The sequence below is a fragment of the Pholis gunnellus genome, assembly GCF_910591455.1.
Source record: "Pholis gunnellus genome assembly, chromosome: 8".
NCBI classification, from domain to species: domain Eukaryota; kingdom Metazoa; phylum Chordata; class Actinopteri; order Perciformes; family Pholidae; genus Pholis; species Pholis gunnellus.
In genome coordinates, this window is record NC_136534.1 from 15,017,914 (window position 1) to 15,033,847 (window position 15,934).

At 42.6% G+C, this 15,934-nt stretch overlaps 1 protein-coding gene across 1 annotated transcript in view; it reads right to left on the reverse strand.

Annotated features, from left to right (window-relative positions):
• Nucleotides 1-15,934, reverse strand: part of itga8 (integrin, alpha 8) — a gene marked incomplete at its 5' end in the record, with an annotated part of 36,287 nt that overhangs the window by 4,456 nt on the left and 15,897 nt on the right. Inside the window, 12 exons of the mRNA XM_079164021.1 lie at nucleotides 51-209; nucleotides 1,343-1,448; nucleotides 2,832-2,912; nucleotides 3,415-3,494; nucleotides 5,638-5,730; nucleotides 6,383-6,530; nucleotides 7,053-7,120; nucleotides 7,913-8,044; nucleotides 8,198-8,355; nucleotides 8,662-8,717; nucleotides 12,309-12,416; nucleotides 12,568-12,613. Of these exons, the coding sequence (XP_079020147.1) occupies nucleotides 51-209; nucleotides 1,343-1,448; nucleotides 2,832-2,912; nucleotides 3,415-3,494; nucleotides 5,638-5,730; nucleotides 6,383-6,530; nucleotides 7,053-7,120; nucleotides 7,913-8,044; nucleotides 8,198-8,355; nucleotides 8,662-8,717; nucleotides 12,309-12,416; nucleotides 12,568-12,613 (1,235 nt within the window). The remainder of the gene's footprint in view (nucleotides 1-50; nucleotides 210-1,342; nucleotides 1,449-2,831; nucleotides 2,913-3,414; nucleotides 3,495-5,637; nucleotides 5,731-6,382; nucleotides 6,531-7,052; nucleotides 7,121-7,912; nucleotides 8,045-8,197; nucleotides 8,356-8,661; nucleotides 8,718-12,308; nucleotides 12,417-12,567; nucleotides 12,614-15,934) is intronic.

A 15,934-nucleotide genomic window follows, 5' to 3' on the forward strand; every position in this document is an offset into this window, starting at 1 on the left:
TCTGCATGCATAAGCGTGTATATGTTCATAATATATTGGTGTTTTATTACCTGAAGGCCAAGTGGGTTGAGGCTGGTGTTCGTCCGGCAGCTTATTGGTCCGTCAGTCTGAATCTCCATGGCATACAGCAGGTTCTCGTCACGGAAACGGGAAGGCCAGCCGACCTGGAGCTCAGCTTCCCGAATACTGCTGGGACCAAAGTTATGTAGCTGGAGACAGAAAAAGGACATAACGTCAGAATTGTGCTCTCTTCTGTCTTATTAATAGGTATCAAGTGACTGAGGCTATAATTAGGTTATCATAACTGTGGGATGATGACACAGGCCACCTGTGTTTTAGTGAAGATAATAGTAATGCAGCCTTTAGTCCATAGGGATCACCTGGCTCATCATTCCACATCCAAATTAGGATGAATCAATTATGAGCTTAAATGAACCATCAATTATAAAAATCCTCATGTTTTACCCCAACCTGTATTCGTTCTGTCTCTCTCCCTTTCTCTCCACACACAGACACACACACACACACACACACACGCACGCACAGTCATTAACACTGAAGCAAGTCAACCAAACAGGACATGATCCTGGTGCTGCAGGGCAGGAATTCTGCAAGAGAAAAAAAAACTCTGTCCTCTCTAACTATAAGCAGCTGCCAACTGGGAAAAGTACCACAAATTGAAAATCATTATCAGCTGCAGGACAAGCCAGACACGGCTGCACTCCAATTCAATGAAGCAGCCGTCCCTTTAAAACAAAAAGAAATCACATGTATGGTGCACAGACGCACACATGCACACACACCCCTATTGTAAACTGTCGCCAGTCTGTCTGCCATCCTCCCTCCTTCTATCCATTTCTACCTCTGTTTGACCTTGTTTTTCACCTCAGAGATGATTACTCATTACACTTTGTCCAGTCAAAGAAAAATCTTCTTTGCCTTCCTTCCTCCATCTTCTTCTTACTCGCCTTGCTCCCTCTTCCTCTGTTTTTCCCTCCTTCACAGCAGTAATTAGTCCTGAGCTGGAGACCTTTGATCAGCCAGAGCCCAATTCTTTATAGAGCTACTGGTTTTACTGTGTGTGTGTGTGTGTTGCTGTCTACTTCACCTTAACCTACTTCACTTCCTGCTGTAGCCTAATTTACAACTTCCCACACCTATTTTTCTGCTCTTTTCATCTAAACAGTCTGCGACGGTGACCTGCTTTCTTACCAGCAACAACAAAAACAAAACAACCCAGCCTTCGACTTCTTCCTCTTGTCATCTCTGAATACACCTCTACCTTCCTCTACACATGGAAATTAGCTGTACGGCTGTGCTTGGATCTAGGACGTGCTTTTACCTCATAGATGTGTGTAACTTGCGGTCCCACGTCGTCCTCTTTGACAGGCTTCTCTTTGGGTTCCCAGCGTGGGAATGGCAGCACCACCTGAGAGGGATGAGACACCCTGAAGAGAGGAGAAACAGATCAGTGACACTGATGCATATACACACTGAAAGGCTAAATAAAATACTCGCAAACCATATGAATGCCGACAGTGTTATTGGTCGCTGTCAACAGAGTATTTTTTTCCGAGCAGTGGCAGAGGGTTGCAGTCTGGTTGTCCCATGTAGGTTGTCTCCCTGCACCATCAGCAATCAAGCACACAGTGCACATTTGGTTCCAAAAGCACAATAGCTTTGGAACAGACCTTTATTTGGTAACTCAGAGGACTGAAGTCTTATATTAGATCCAGTTGAAATCTGGAATACATGTTTTGCATGAGACATAAAAAGACTGGATTTTGGCCCCAATTTCTTACAGCGGGTTTGCACTAGGATGGGTCACGTCTAGTTTGTGGAAGAGGAATGTCTACAGAGACCAATAACACAATAGTAAATATATAAGATAGACTTCTGAACTTGTCCTTTACCAGCTACTGTAAGTTTATAATTGAGGTCATAGTTAGAGGTGGCATTGTACTCACTACATTATGGGGTGTTTCACATTTTTTGTCCTTGGCATTTTCTTACTGTACATGAGGGGGCAAGATGTTAGAAATACCTCTGAATATATTACAGGCCAGTACAACACCATCACTACATGACCTCAATGTTAAAACATATAGTTAGATTAACACAATTATGTTACTGTCAGCAAACTAATAAATACAAATCTAACTGCTGCAAAGCCGATTCTGCCCCATTTGATATCATTCTGAAGTTTAAAAGTAGTCTGACCTAAGTGGGCAAAATAGTTTACACCCCCAAATGGTGACGTAATGTTTGCAAGCTAGATGGGCAGCAATCGAGCTAGCTTAGCAAAGAGTCACGTCCCGTGACAAACCCAACTATGTTACCTTAATTTGGTTAATTTTCAAATTCACAATTGTGATTTAGTGCTCAATGGACACAGCGGAGGCAGGACACTTTCACAATACAAACACAGGAACTCATATGTCGCATCTCATCCCTGGTCCTCCACTGTTAGTATGTGCAGCTGACCACACCCAAACAAAGCCACGGAAGACTCCAAGCTTTGAAGTGTGCGTGTGTGTGTGTGCATAAGTGGCCATATGGACATCCATGAACATGTCAAAGGCTCACAAGCATCCCATGTGAACGTGATTAGTTCCAATTTATTTCTAGAAATGTGTTTTCATGCTGTTCTCCATCTGTATGTAAACATGCTCGGCAAATAGCAAACATTATAAAAGGGGCCGTAACACCGAAAAGTTTAGACTGAAACCAGATCAAGTGTATCCTTGTGAAACAGACACGGCAACAATGAAGGTTGTCACGATGTCTCGGAGAAGACGCCACGCTCTCACATGCGAAGATGCTTGACTCACCCACGTAAATCAAGTTGAGCTTTGGCAATGATGGACAGATTCAAACTGACTGGGTTGCTGTCGGAGTTGTCTTTGTTGGAGCTGTGGAAAGATTCACAAGGAGTTTAAATAAAATCGAAAACAAAACACATATCACGCTGACTATGACCTACATTCCATTTCAATTTGTGCACATTTCACAGAAGGCTATAATACAAAATGTATGTAAATAACAAAAGCTCATATTAAAGCTGTATTTTTATGTTCAGCTGACTCCAAGAAGAATCTCCCTGGTAGTGGGCTTGGCTAACATTTAACCGTCTGTGTCTAGTGATGTGATGTCTGGAAATCAATACAATGAAGCAAACTGTGGACATGTTGTGTAGAGCTTGTCTTCTCTCTGGAGTTCCTCTGGGCCATCCGTCTACTTCTGTCTCTGCGGTTAGTTTCATCAAACCACAGTGACGAGTTTAGGACAGACACAGAACTTATTTACATGGCTCAGAAGAAAGACAAACAGCTCTTTGTGTGTGTGTGTGTGATGTTGGAGGGGGGGGGGGGGGGGGGGGGGGGGGGTATGCGTGAGAGTTGGTGGGCGTGTCACCTGTGTATCTGTAGCTCAAAGCTGATCTTTGGTCCTGCATCTTCCAGCCTTTGGACAGAAAACCTCAAACCAACAGACAGCTGGGCAAGAGTGTGGAGAAAAGGTAAAAAGAGAGAATGTATAAAAACCATGAGACCGGAGAAAGAGGAGGACAGAGAAATGACTGAGAGGAAAGAAAGACAGAATTACGATGCATCTGTACATCAAAGGCCACAAAAAGTGACCAGTAATAGCCGCTAAAATCCCTGTTTACTACAACCCCCTCTGTTGTTACATTGGGTCTGTGTGTGTGTGTGTGTGTGTCGGTGTGCGCGCACATGTGTAGACAACAGAAGAATTCCAAAATCGGAGAAAATCCAGACTACACACTTAAAAGCTACATTTAAGTTTCTTGTCTCTCCACCGTTTAAATCGTGTTCCTCCAGGCTAACTCAAAACACGTGGAGGACTAAGTTCATCATCAACTGTAAAACGACAGTGTGTGTGTGTGTGTGTGTGTGTGTACGTGCTTTTTGCCGTGTGACAGCGCGCATGTACACGTGTGTGTGAGCTGTACTGAACAGCAGATCAAATGGTCCAGAGACGGAAATGACAGCATGCAGACTCGCACTAACACTTCAGGAGGCAGGCATGTGGGGGGGGGGACAACAAAGTCAGGCAGGAAAGATCTAAAGAGACACCAAATGAGTATAAGTCGTTCAGAGAGACGACGTCACTATTAGCTATGATGATACTCCAGGAGGAAAACAGTCTGAAGAGGTCAACTTAGTCTCTTAAAATGTGTCTTTCAAGCATCACACCCCAGCCTGAAAGGTGGCTGTTAGAAGTGTGTTGTTTTGTCCTTAGAGAGCCGACTAGCTGTGGTCAGCTTGAATTTATGTTGGTTACAATGGATTGTACAATTTCACGGTGGAGAAAAAATATCTAAACATCCAAAGAAACTATCTCGAAGCACTCTTGCAATGTTGTCAGATTGTCTGTTGTATTTTTATTCCAAATAATCATGATTTTTCCATAACTTGGCTAAATACACTGCTTCTGTGTTGGGTTATTGAACTCCTTAAAACTACAAAGCGTTGCCACAAGCAATGTGTTGAGCCACATTTCGGCAAAACGATGATTTTTTGTAACAATATTGAGAGAAGTGGTTTATGCTGCAGCACTAGCTTTCATGATGCTTTTTGTCAGCCATACAAAAGTGTAACAATTGGCATCTACTTGAACAAATAAGAATTTAACCACCGTCGCTAAAAAAAAGGGTGAAAACTTACAAACTTTTTACCAGCCACCTACAGTGGTTGTTTGGTACTGAAAACATTTTAGATTGGGAACACACTAAAATGAAGGCAAAAAGAAACGGAAAAGCATAAGAGATACAGACAAGCGTGCATAAATACTGAAGCCAAAACCAGCTTTCTATCAGCCATGTACCTCCTACACCGACCCTGCTCAGTGAGGCACCACAGCTGTGTCATGTGGCACAACGAATGAACTCCAGTGATGAGAACTTGCAAGATATAACCACAGTATGGGGTATACGGAAGTATGTTCTGTATAAGTTCAGGGATTCCTGAACGTCCAATGGGGCAAGGGGAGAGGTAAATATGGGAAACATCTGGACGGCACACAAACACTTACACTTACTCACGCGCGCTCACATACACACACACGCACATGCCTTGTTGTGCTCTCCTCCACCAACAGTGAAACATGACCACATAATTGATTTATTAGTATCCTGTGTGTCACCTCCAGAGCCCAAACACACCTCTGTGACGGCCTTGACACCTTTAGAAAAACCCAACACTCACAGTAATACGCACACTGAACCACATGTGACATGCTTTGTGGTGCACATGGTAGAATTTCATGTAGGAAAGGACCACTCTTTATTTTACAAAGCCTTGACTTCCTGCATGTGTCATCCATCCTGGAGCTAAATGGATTATTATTAAACACTACACACACACTTATGCACACACACACACACACACACACACACACACACACACACACACACACACACACATTGAGTGTGAAGCATAGTCAAGGGAGTCAAAGTGTGTGGAATGAGGGTCAAGGTGATGATCAGTAATCATTGGAGACCATCAATCAGTTTGAATTAAACCTGAGGAGTAACAGTCGTAGTATTTTTTCATGGAAATGGATGTTTTAATGAAAAGGTGTGTGTGTGTGTTTGTGCTTTTTTGTGTAAAAACGTACCTCTGTCCCAGCCACCATCGGGTTCCCGAGGTCACACACCACCACTCTGGACTCATTGACCATCTTGTACTCGCAGTTCAGCTGAGATAAGGACTAGAGAGGAAAAAGAAGCGAGGAGAGAGAAAAAGACGAGTACAGCGAGTGAGATGAGGAAGCAAAATTGAATGAAACCGACAAATAGGGAGCATTGAGAGTCAAGAGGAGGAAAGAAAAGAACAATGAAGGGACGTGTAACACCATCAAAGGGGGAAGGGAGCGAGGGAGGGAAAAAGAGGAGTAATGGGACGGGGGAAGCAGGAGAGGAAGAGTGATGAATGCTCTGACAGTAACAACCTCATCAATCAAACAGCCCCATTACACACTCATTAGCGCACACACGCGTGCAAACACACACACACACACACACACACACACACACACAGCTGACCCTATCAATTTCCGTGGTCACTAATGCAGCTTGTAAATCATAAAAGGGGCTTTTGGGCTGTTGCCAGTGAAGCATAGCCTGCCTTGCTTTAATCTCTCCAAACAAACACACAACAGGATGTGATGTCATACTGTCACGGCTGCTTCAAATAGCTCACTTCCTAATTTTGTATGATAACTTAGCACATATGTCACACTGGCACTGCCTCGATCTGTATATACATTTTCAGTATCCACCCTACTGACCCCCCCCCCCCCAAACATAAAAAAAACCTGATTTCAGACAAATGTGTGTGTGTGTAAGTGTGTGTTTAGTTACCTCCACCCTGCGCTCTACTCCAATATAGTCAGCCTCTGGTGGTATCAGTGTGTGGAGTTCTGTCTCGTAGGCTCCCTCTCCTCGGTTCACCGCAGTGATGGTCAACGTTACCAGATTGTCGTCTCCAATAACCAGCTCTGAGCGGTCCCTGTGTGTGTGTGTTTTATTTAAAGAAAAAAAAGAGAGAGAACAGTGCAAAGAGAAAATAAATATGTTCAGTCATGTAGAGGACACAGAAAATAAAGCACTTTGCTGCAGTTACATAAAAGAATCTCCAACTTCATGTGCAATCTCTTCTACTGCATGGAATGCAATACCCCTGACCCCAACAATAGTGTGTGCGTGTGTGTGTGTGTGTGTGTGTGTCAGGAGAAGGTGACAGGATGTTTGTATAACGCTGCCATGGAGATACCGTACAGCTGGAAACACTATAGAGAGTAAAGGCTAATTCACATACACGTCGGCACACAAACACCTTCACACACACACGGTAAATGGAATTATAATGTGAGCAGCTTCAGTGTAAACTTTTCTCATTGTGAGAGGAATAACAGACTTTCTTTCTTTAGTTTCGCTGTGTGCATGTATTTCTGTGTGTCTGCGTTTGGCCGTGTTAAGTGTTGAGTGTTTACAGGTTGAGGTCAGAGGGGCGTGGCCATGTCAGTCTTACATGCTGGCAGAGAGCTGGAGGTCGGGGATACAAATATTGTCGTCACCGCAGTCCAGGAGAATGTAGGCCTGAGAGGAAGAGGGGCACAGAGAGGGGGATTGAGGAAATTGTAGCGGTACACTGGACATCATCATGAAGCCAATAATAGAAATACTCGTAAGTGGGATGCAGGTGCTGTATACATACAGACGTATAGACTCATAACATGGTCCCTGGACAAAAGAGTATTTTTGTGGGTTTGGTTCGCATCCAACATCGGCTGGGGTTGGGTTTGGTTATTTTAAAAATATAATGATGAAAAAACAACTCTCCTTCTCTTTCCCTTTCTATGGTTTTTTTACACTTTTTTTTCACTTTCTGCAAGTGAAGAGCATGCAAAGTGTTTCACATATTCTTAATCAGGCTTGCTTGTTTGACAAATAAATAGTTTGAAGTAGGTCCATAGCTAAGTTTCACTTGGCAAGAAGGTCTGAGTCCAGCAATGATCTATCCATCATCTGATCTATCCTGTGAAAAGGCAAAGTTGAGCTTGATATTAACAGGTTAAGCCGATCATTTCTTTCATTTTTCATCAAGGAACGAGTGACTGAAATATGACATCAGGTTAGATTTGAGTCTCATATTTGGCATTATGTGCTCAGACTTGGGCTCAGTCTAGTCAAGTCAAGGACGTTTCATTTATTCAGCCCAATATCACATATTTTGCTTCATTACAATCTATCACACCTTCTATTCTTAGACCATAGATTTGGGTTATTAAGGAAAACTCCCCCAAAAGAAGAAAAAGAAGAAACCTCAGAAAGACAGGATGAAAATATTTTACTATAAACTGATAATGTTTATACTGTATATATACTCACATGCTCTTGAAGGAAGGTGCTGCTGTATTGGTTGAGGACGGGTGGGAGGTTTTGGCCATGAGTGGGTGGAGCCAAGCTGTAGTTCAGAGCCAGTGAGATTGGGGTCAATTTGTCCCTGAAATCCTCCTCCTCCTGAGAAGGTAACAGAAAGAGGTTAGAAATGTGCAGTAAGTCAACTTTGTTTGGTTTAAATAGTATCAGAGCAGTTGGACAGCTGATGTAAGAGACATAACATTGTGCAAAAGCTCATCAATTTGTGTTTGTATATGTGTGTGATTTGCTCACTCTCAGGTAAATGGTGTAGCTCAGACATGCATGTGGGCTGTCGTGTCCCAATTTTAGAAGTCCTGTGCGATGAGGCTGCTGGGTGTCCAGGAACAAAACTCTCTTGACTCCGCCTCTGGTGCCTTTCAACCAATCCAGCTGCAGCTCTGCTCTCAGGTCTGGACAGAAAGTAATGATACAGAGATGGAGATGGATGGAGTTGAGTTAAGAGGAAAGCCTGAGTGTAGTGACAGTGACAGTGAATAAGACGATCCAGCCAATTAGACACTCCTTAACTGTTCCAATCCCTTTACATGTGCACATGACTTTCCTTTAGTCACAAAGTAAGGAGCCATTTGTAGGCGTTTTACTCTACAGAGCATCATTAGACAGTGGAAACAATGTTCTTTAAACCTCCATTGCCTGTTTCTTTCTACCCTATTCTTGTTTCCACCCCCCCTCTTGCCTTTGTTTTCCACTCTTACCTACAGCGCTGGGGATCCCCACTCCACTCACTGCTGCACACACGTCCACCTTTAGACTGGATGAACAGAATATCAGAAGATACAGAGTTACACAAGTGAGAGAGAGAAGACTGTGGTGATTGTGTGAGGAACATCAACACATATCTGTCTATTGACCTACATCCACACTGACAAAGTGAACAAAAAGCAAGGGTGTCAACATTTAGAGTCCAATTCCTATTGAGACCTCTAATTCTGAAATATTTACCCACTCATGATACCATAATACAGGATATTATACCTGTGGGAACTGTAAGCCATGCAAGTTTAAGGGTGGCCGCTCTATGTCAAATGTTGCTAGTAAGTAAGTACTAGCAAGAAGTTTTTCAAAGAATAGCTTAATTTGGATGTTTTATAGTTAGTTATTCTTTCTCAAAAGCTTAGAAAATAAGGCATTAAGGAGTCTTTAATGTGTCTTTACTGGGATTTGTCATGAAGGTCAGAATTACAGTATGCTGTTTTAGTCATTTAGCTGTAGAAATGGAGGTCTGGAAACATGATGTGAATACCATTTACTTTAGGCTTTAGCATTATTCAAAAATGTATGCATTGCATTCTGAACGTAGTTTATATTCATTTGTGGTTCCTTGAACGCCAAGACAGGCTGGTCATATTTGCAGCCGACACTATTTCAGCATGAGTTGTGCGGTTTATGCACACCAAAAATGAGGTGCCTGTCACAACAGTGACTTATTCAGAAGAAACCGTGACTGCACACACTATTCATTCATTGCAAAAATGTTTCAACCACACTCCTCTTATTTCTATGCATGACAAAATCATAAAAAAACGAACTATATAACTAAATACTGTATACACTGCCCTTAAGCAAGGCATTAATTCCTTCCTGTGCTCCAGGAGGCAGTGGGAAATACCGCTGAGGGCCCTGTGAGCCCCTCAATTAGACACACAGACATGGGAGACTGGGAAACATTTCTGCATTTCCTCTATTTTAGTGTGTATTAACGTATGTGTAAGAATGTATGTGTGTGTGTGTGTGTGTGTGTTATCACCTCTCTAATCAAGAACAGGAAAGTGACTCCCACACAGGGAGCTCTGCACTGTTAATATGGACTAATCGGAGGAAGCTTACAGACGCAATGCTCCTGATTCTAAAGACTAAGCAATATGAGGCACGAGCTAAATGACTTCATGTGAATAATGTTTATTTGGTTTCAGTCCACAAACTCTAACATCCGAAAAGCAGATGTTGGCTGGTGGATGCTTGTGTGTTTGTTAATAATTAGGATCCCCATTAGATGACACAATAATGATGAGCTAGTTTTCCTGATAGTGATGGTGTGGGATGCAGATGTGAGTTCATGTTATGTGTGATAAAATAGAGGTTTCTATTTAAAGAACGACTCCCCTATGTCATGTTGACCTCTGCAGGAGGTTTCATGCGTGTTTAATATGTGTTGCATGTAAGCATGTGTGTGTTTTGTGATTTTGGGTGTGTGACTCTAATAAGCACTGTGTGTCAAACCTAAGCGTATGCAGTGCGGAAATGACCCCCATTTTACTGACAACAGCTCTGCTGCTTGGTTAGTCATTACTGTATGTAATTTCCCCCTAAATGCATCTGTGCTCCACCACCCTACACACTTCTAGACGGCCCTCCCTGCAAATAGGAACGCATAAATCCCTTCCCCGACTTCCCCGGGTCCGCTTAATGAGTAAGAAGGGGCGTTCAATCCAAGACTGGTCATTAAGTAGCTGCCCCTCCTTTTCCACCACTCCTTCATCCATCTAGCCCCAGTTTGATCCTCTCATGTATCACAATTCCATTCCAGACACAGAGCAAATTACATTATAGATAGATCGATAATAATTCGATAATACCCGGCCCCGGATAAGTGGAAGTTAATGGATGGATGGATGGATATGTATATATATTTCATAAGAATGATTATTGCAACTTTGCAACATTTGTTAGTTTGTATGAGAATACTGTATACAACATATAAATAAATAAATACCAATATTACTTTTACATTTTTTTTAGATCATGCAACGTGACTCTACAGTCTATAATAAAGGCTTAAAATGTCCCAAAATGTTACTTTAATTTTAGATGTTTTGAAGTGTCTTGGAGAATTTTGGAAATACCTTCAGAACAGCGTTCAGTGTTGTTAAACGACCCTCTGGGTTTTCAAAGATTGCTGAGTAGTTCTTTTTTAGAACAATTTGATGCTTTACCCTGTGACTCAATGTAATGGTAATAAATCAGCGCCGTAAACTGGAGCTAACCTACAACCATGCGTCTCTCCAGCTCTCACCACAGGGAAACAACTAAAATGTCAGAAAAATCTCAGAACCGCAGAAATCCCTCAATTCTACGAGCTGCTGTTCGACTCTCTGCATGTGTGTGTCTGTCTCCTACGAGTCCTATCCGATTCCATACCTCCGACCAAACCTTTATGGCGGTTTATTTAAATAAGCTGAGTTATGTTTTGACAGAATTCCACAGTTTAGTGCTCTATGTCAATCCGATCCAAACCCTGTTCCTTTTTCACCTGCTGCCAAGACTCACACACACACACACACACACACACACACACACACACACACACACACACACACACACTATGATGTTAAACTAGCCGAACACACTTTTCCCGTCCAAATAGTCAGACAGCGGTTCCAGCCCCAATAACTTTGGACCAACACTAGACTGTGGCGAAGCAGCAGGAACCTTTCGACTCGTTCCCCTCAACTAAACACACCCCCAGACTGTTCAAAGCCAGCCTGCTACCCACAGAAACAATAACATAATCAAAATAGAATTATGCTGTTGTAAATTAATAGCAGGGTCTCATGAATCTTTATTTTCCAGGTTATATGAGTGCGCTTTTTCAGTGTACTTCTAAATCATTGCATTAGACACACAGACAAACAGACCTTGGCTGATGGTCGACCTCTAGAGCACGGCAGGGAAATATTCTTCACATCTGTCGGTGTGTGTGTGTGATTTGTCAATGCGTATACTTTATACTGCATACCATTTTATGATACAGTATAAGCAATATGATTTGTGGTCCATCTCTGAGGTTCAGTGCAGAAGTGGGCCTCATTAGTTCTTATGACTTTTATCCCTTTAGCTTTAATTCACCTGCATGCACACACACACACACACACACACACACACACACACACACACACACACACACACACACACAAGGTCTGTCTCCAAAAACTGCAAACAAATTAGACTAAGAATATCTGGAGTGTTAACACTAGTAAATCTACTAAATAAGTGTGCTCAAAGATTTCACTTTTCATTTTAGCTTTACTTTGAGTGTGGCATTGGTGGACGCATTTTGCCCGACGATGCAATGCCGACCGGCAGTGGAGGATAGTCCACACATCTGGAAACAATTACGAAGAGCTAGAGGAACATTACGAAGAAAAAATCTATTATAAATTCTTTGGGAAAACTTTTCGTTTGTTAAATTGTCAGTGGTACTCCAAAGTCATCATGTGTCATTTATGTACATTTACGTCTTCTACAAGTTTTTGTTCGTTGACATAAATATCTATTTAGCTTTTTAGTAAATCTTGCAAAAGTGTTGTTAAGATTAAAATCGACCTAAGCATGCCCTTCTTACCAGGTAACCATGATATCTGTTTGAGGCAGGTGACACTGTCGGTCATCGGGGTTTAGGATTCTGGGAGTCAAAATCAATGCAGCTTCCACGGACACCACAGCTCGAGACCTGCACACGAAACACACACACACACACATACTGTAACACAATCTGACACAAGAGACATTTAAAAGTCTCACAGACTTCCAGGAAAAGCAAAAACGTGAAGCTACACTGAGAAGCATTTTAGAATGAGACAGAACGCCTTGTTCATTCTTACCTGTACAGCGACACCTCGCCTGCCCCGAACGCCCCCACGATCAGATCTGCACAGAGAGAGAGAGAGAGAGAGAGAGAGAGAGAGAGAGAGATGGGATGGAATAGAGAGCTTCAAAGAAAGCCACAGATGGGACTGATTTCAAGGTCTCCAGTAATCTTCATCAAACACAGGCTTCTCATGTTTAATACACACACACACACACAGTAATATTGCCTTGACATTTTGTCTGAAATCACTCTGCTTTTACTTTCACACATGAACCAGCTCAGACTAAATTCCTAAATACTAAATACACAACATGCGTTTATCTGTTTGAGAGTTCATCATGCATGTATGTTTGTATGAATGTGTGTGTGCGTGTATCTGCTGCGAGACAGGGACCCCGTGCTGCATTCCAGTGCCATTAGAAAGTTCACATCGCTCCAATCACATTTCACGACGCAACATTTCTCAACAGCTCCTAATTGTAAGCAGCAACAGATCTCATCTATATGTGATTTTTATTTGTTTTCATGGGTTTTGTGATGAACACACTTTTAATTGGCTCTCATGAGTTTAAAATAGAGCCTGGTGTTTAATGGCTGCGGTTAGGGGACACATACCAATGAAAGCCACACACACACACACACACACACACACACACACAGATATGCACACACACACACACACACACAGATATGCACACATATAAGTGCTGATTAAAACAATGTGAAACTGAGGAGAGGCACTTAATGGATACAAGCCATCGCAGCCAGATGCAGCAAAACTAAGTTGTGTGATCCTAAGAAAGACAGAATAACCTCATGCCGTTCAGTAAAAAGCAAATTGGGTTGCAGCTAATTATTATTTTCATTAATGAATCTGTTATTAATTTTTATGATTACTTTATTAATTGTTTGGCCTATGAAATGAGAGAAAAAAAGTAAAAAATGCCATGAAAATGATCTAAAAACTAGAATTTATTGAGTTTACAATGACATAAAACTATGAGCAACACTAAATACTCACATTTAAGAAGCATTGCTAAGCATTACTAACTAGAAGTAACTATCTGTGGTAACCTGCTACATGCAGGATTGAACTAAGCTGGTGGAAGTGTTCTCTTGTAGAATTTGCTTGTCATTTGCTGTGCCTTTCCTCTCCTGCGTATTTAAGAAGAAAGGGACTAATTGAATCTGAGAGAAGCACATCTGTTTCTGCCTTTGGCTGCAGTCACTGAGTCCCCCTGAAACCACAACATTAAACATTTAGGCCCTGTCCCTCTTCCCCTGGAGTGTGCTATGTCGCTATGTGAGTATGTGGCTCTGTGTGCGTGTGTGTGTGTGTGTGTGCTGTATCGAAAAGCCTGCAACAAGAAAGGACCTCAAGATGTGGGTTTTGTGGGGCAGCCGGAGAGGTACGGAAAAGGGGGGAAAAGAGTGCAGCAGGAGGAAGGGGGGAATGATAGAAAAGGGATTGCAGAGGAGAGTGCACTTGGCCTTTACAGCGCAATCTGTGAAAGCCATCAGACGCAAGGTGTGTTTTCAGCAGAGGGAGCGGCAGAGAGGGACCACCTCACTCCCAGTCCAAATTCCTCTGTCCATCCCTCTGTTGGAGTTGTGTAACCAGGAAATCCAACTCCAGTCCTGCCATAGTTTCAATACAGTGGTTGTCTGCACTCCTTATCCTCACTCTTTTGTTAGCTTTCAAAACCGCTGCATGACACGAGACTGATTTGTGGACAGGGCACCTTTGGGGTTAAGTGTGTGTGAGAGTGTGAGTGCGTGCATGGCTGCACCGAGGGCTAAATCAAATAACGGCCCACTTTCCTTTTCATGTCAATCCCATTTCCTTACGCACTGTTGATTTGAGGTTAGTGTGGGCGTGTGTGTCTAGAGACACACCGAACCATACCCACACCCAAATGGACTGACACACCAGTACGTAGACTCTCATATACACTCTGCTCATTGATGGCAGGTCTCGGTGCAGGTATCATCTGTAACTGAGCTGCTTTAGCTATTGGTGTCTGTCCTGGGCTGTGAAAACACAACCTCCATCCCGAGTTTAGACAGACTGTCAAGCTGTCACTGGCTGCCTGCCATGACTGCCTGTTTAGCTGCAGGGGACTGGCCTCCAAGATGAAATGCCAAAGGTCAATGGCACTCAGTTGGAAAGTAGGCGGTTTTAAGAGAGAAATGGAGGATTTCTTAATTCTTGGGTGCACGTGTGGGATTTGAAGGCTATTTGCTAACTTGCCAACTATAATATATATTTTCAACACTTCATATTTGGCTTGAAAAGCACATCTTTCACACTGCAGACAGGATTTTCTTAGGATTGACTAACAAAGTAGGTTTTGTTTAAAAGTAAATGTGGTGTATGTGATTAAAATACTGAGGGAACAAAAAATGTGCAAACCCCCCCCAAAAACGAAAAAAATAACAAATCTTTTACTTTCTTTAAGATGAAAGTACAAAGCACATCCAGAATGAGCTGAAAATAAAGATGACCGCTAAAAATACGAGTAGACACGAGCCTACCTACCGACCTAATGACCCCTCGTCACCACCACATCCAAATCACCAACCCCGCCATGTCTCTGTGTCTGTGTCTCTCTTAGCAAGTCAGTGTGATTGACAGGTAAAACATTGTCAGTTTTTGACCTTTGACCTCTTGGCTGGACCTCAAATGCACCCTGAGGCAATCTGACCCCTTTCCGATACACAGCTGACCCTAACCTTAACTCTGGCCTTTAGCTTGAACCATACTGCTTATTGGCCTCCGCTGCATCAAACATCAACGCAGTGCTGCTTCTGTGTCAACCAAAGTTGCCTGTAGTTTAATGAAGCTTAATTCTGGGCTGCAGACCTTAAGTGTTCCACCTTTCTTTTCGTACTGTAAGCTATCAAATAAAAACATAAATGACTATGATATAACCTTTTTGGAAAACAAGCTTCATCACCATCTTCCTTCTCTCTGTTCCTGCAGTAGACTAATGACATTTAACTTCTATGGGAGCATATGGCAGCTTTAGCAGGCCCCCCAGACGCATGTGCAGTCCTCTCATAATACTGATCAAACATCTCCGGCTCCTTTGAACAGTGTGACTTTACTGCCCTGCTAACGACACTCTGTATGTGTGTGTGTGTGTGTGTGTGTGTGTGTGTGTGTGTGTGTGTGTGTGTGTGTGTGTGTGTTTCACTTCCGTCAGCCAGCTCTCTAATGACAGACGACACAAGCGCGGCATGTTCTTGTGTGTGTGTGATTATATGATGTGTGCGTGTGTGTTGGCTGAAAGCTATGCCACCCATGAGTTTCTACTCCACTTCCTCCTCCACCAGCCTAAGTTTCAACCTGTAACCCCTGTGTGTGTATTTACAGTACA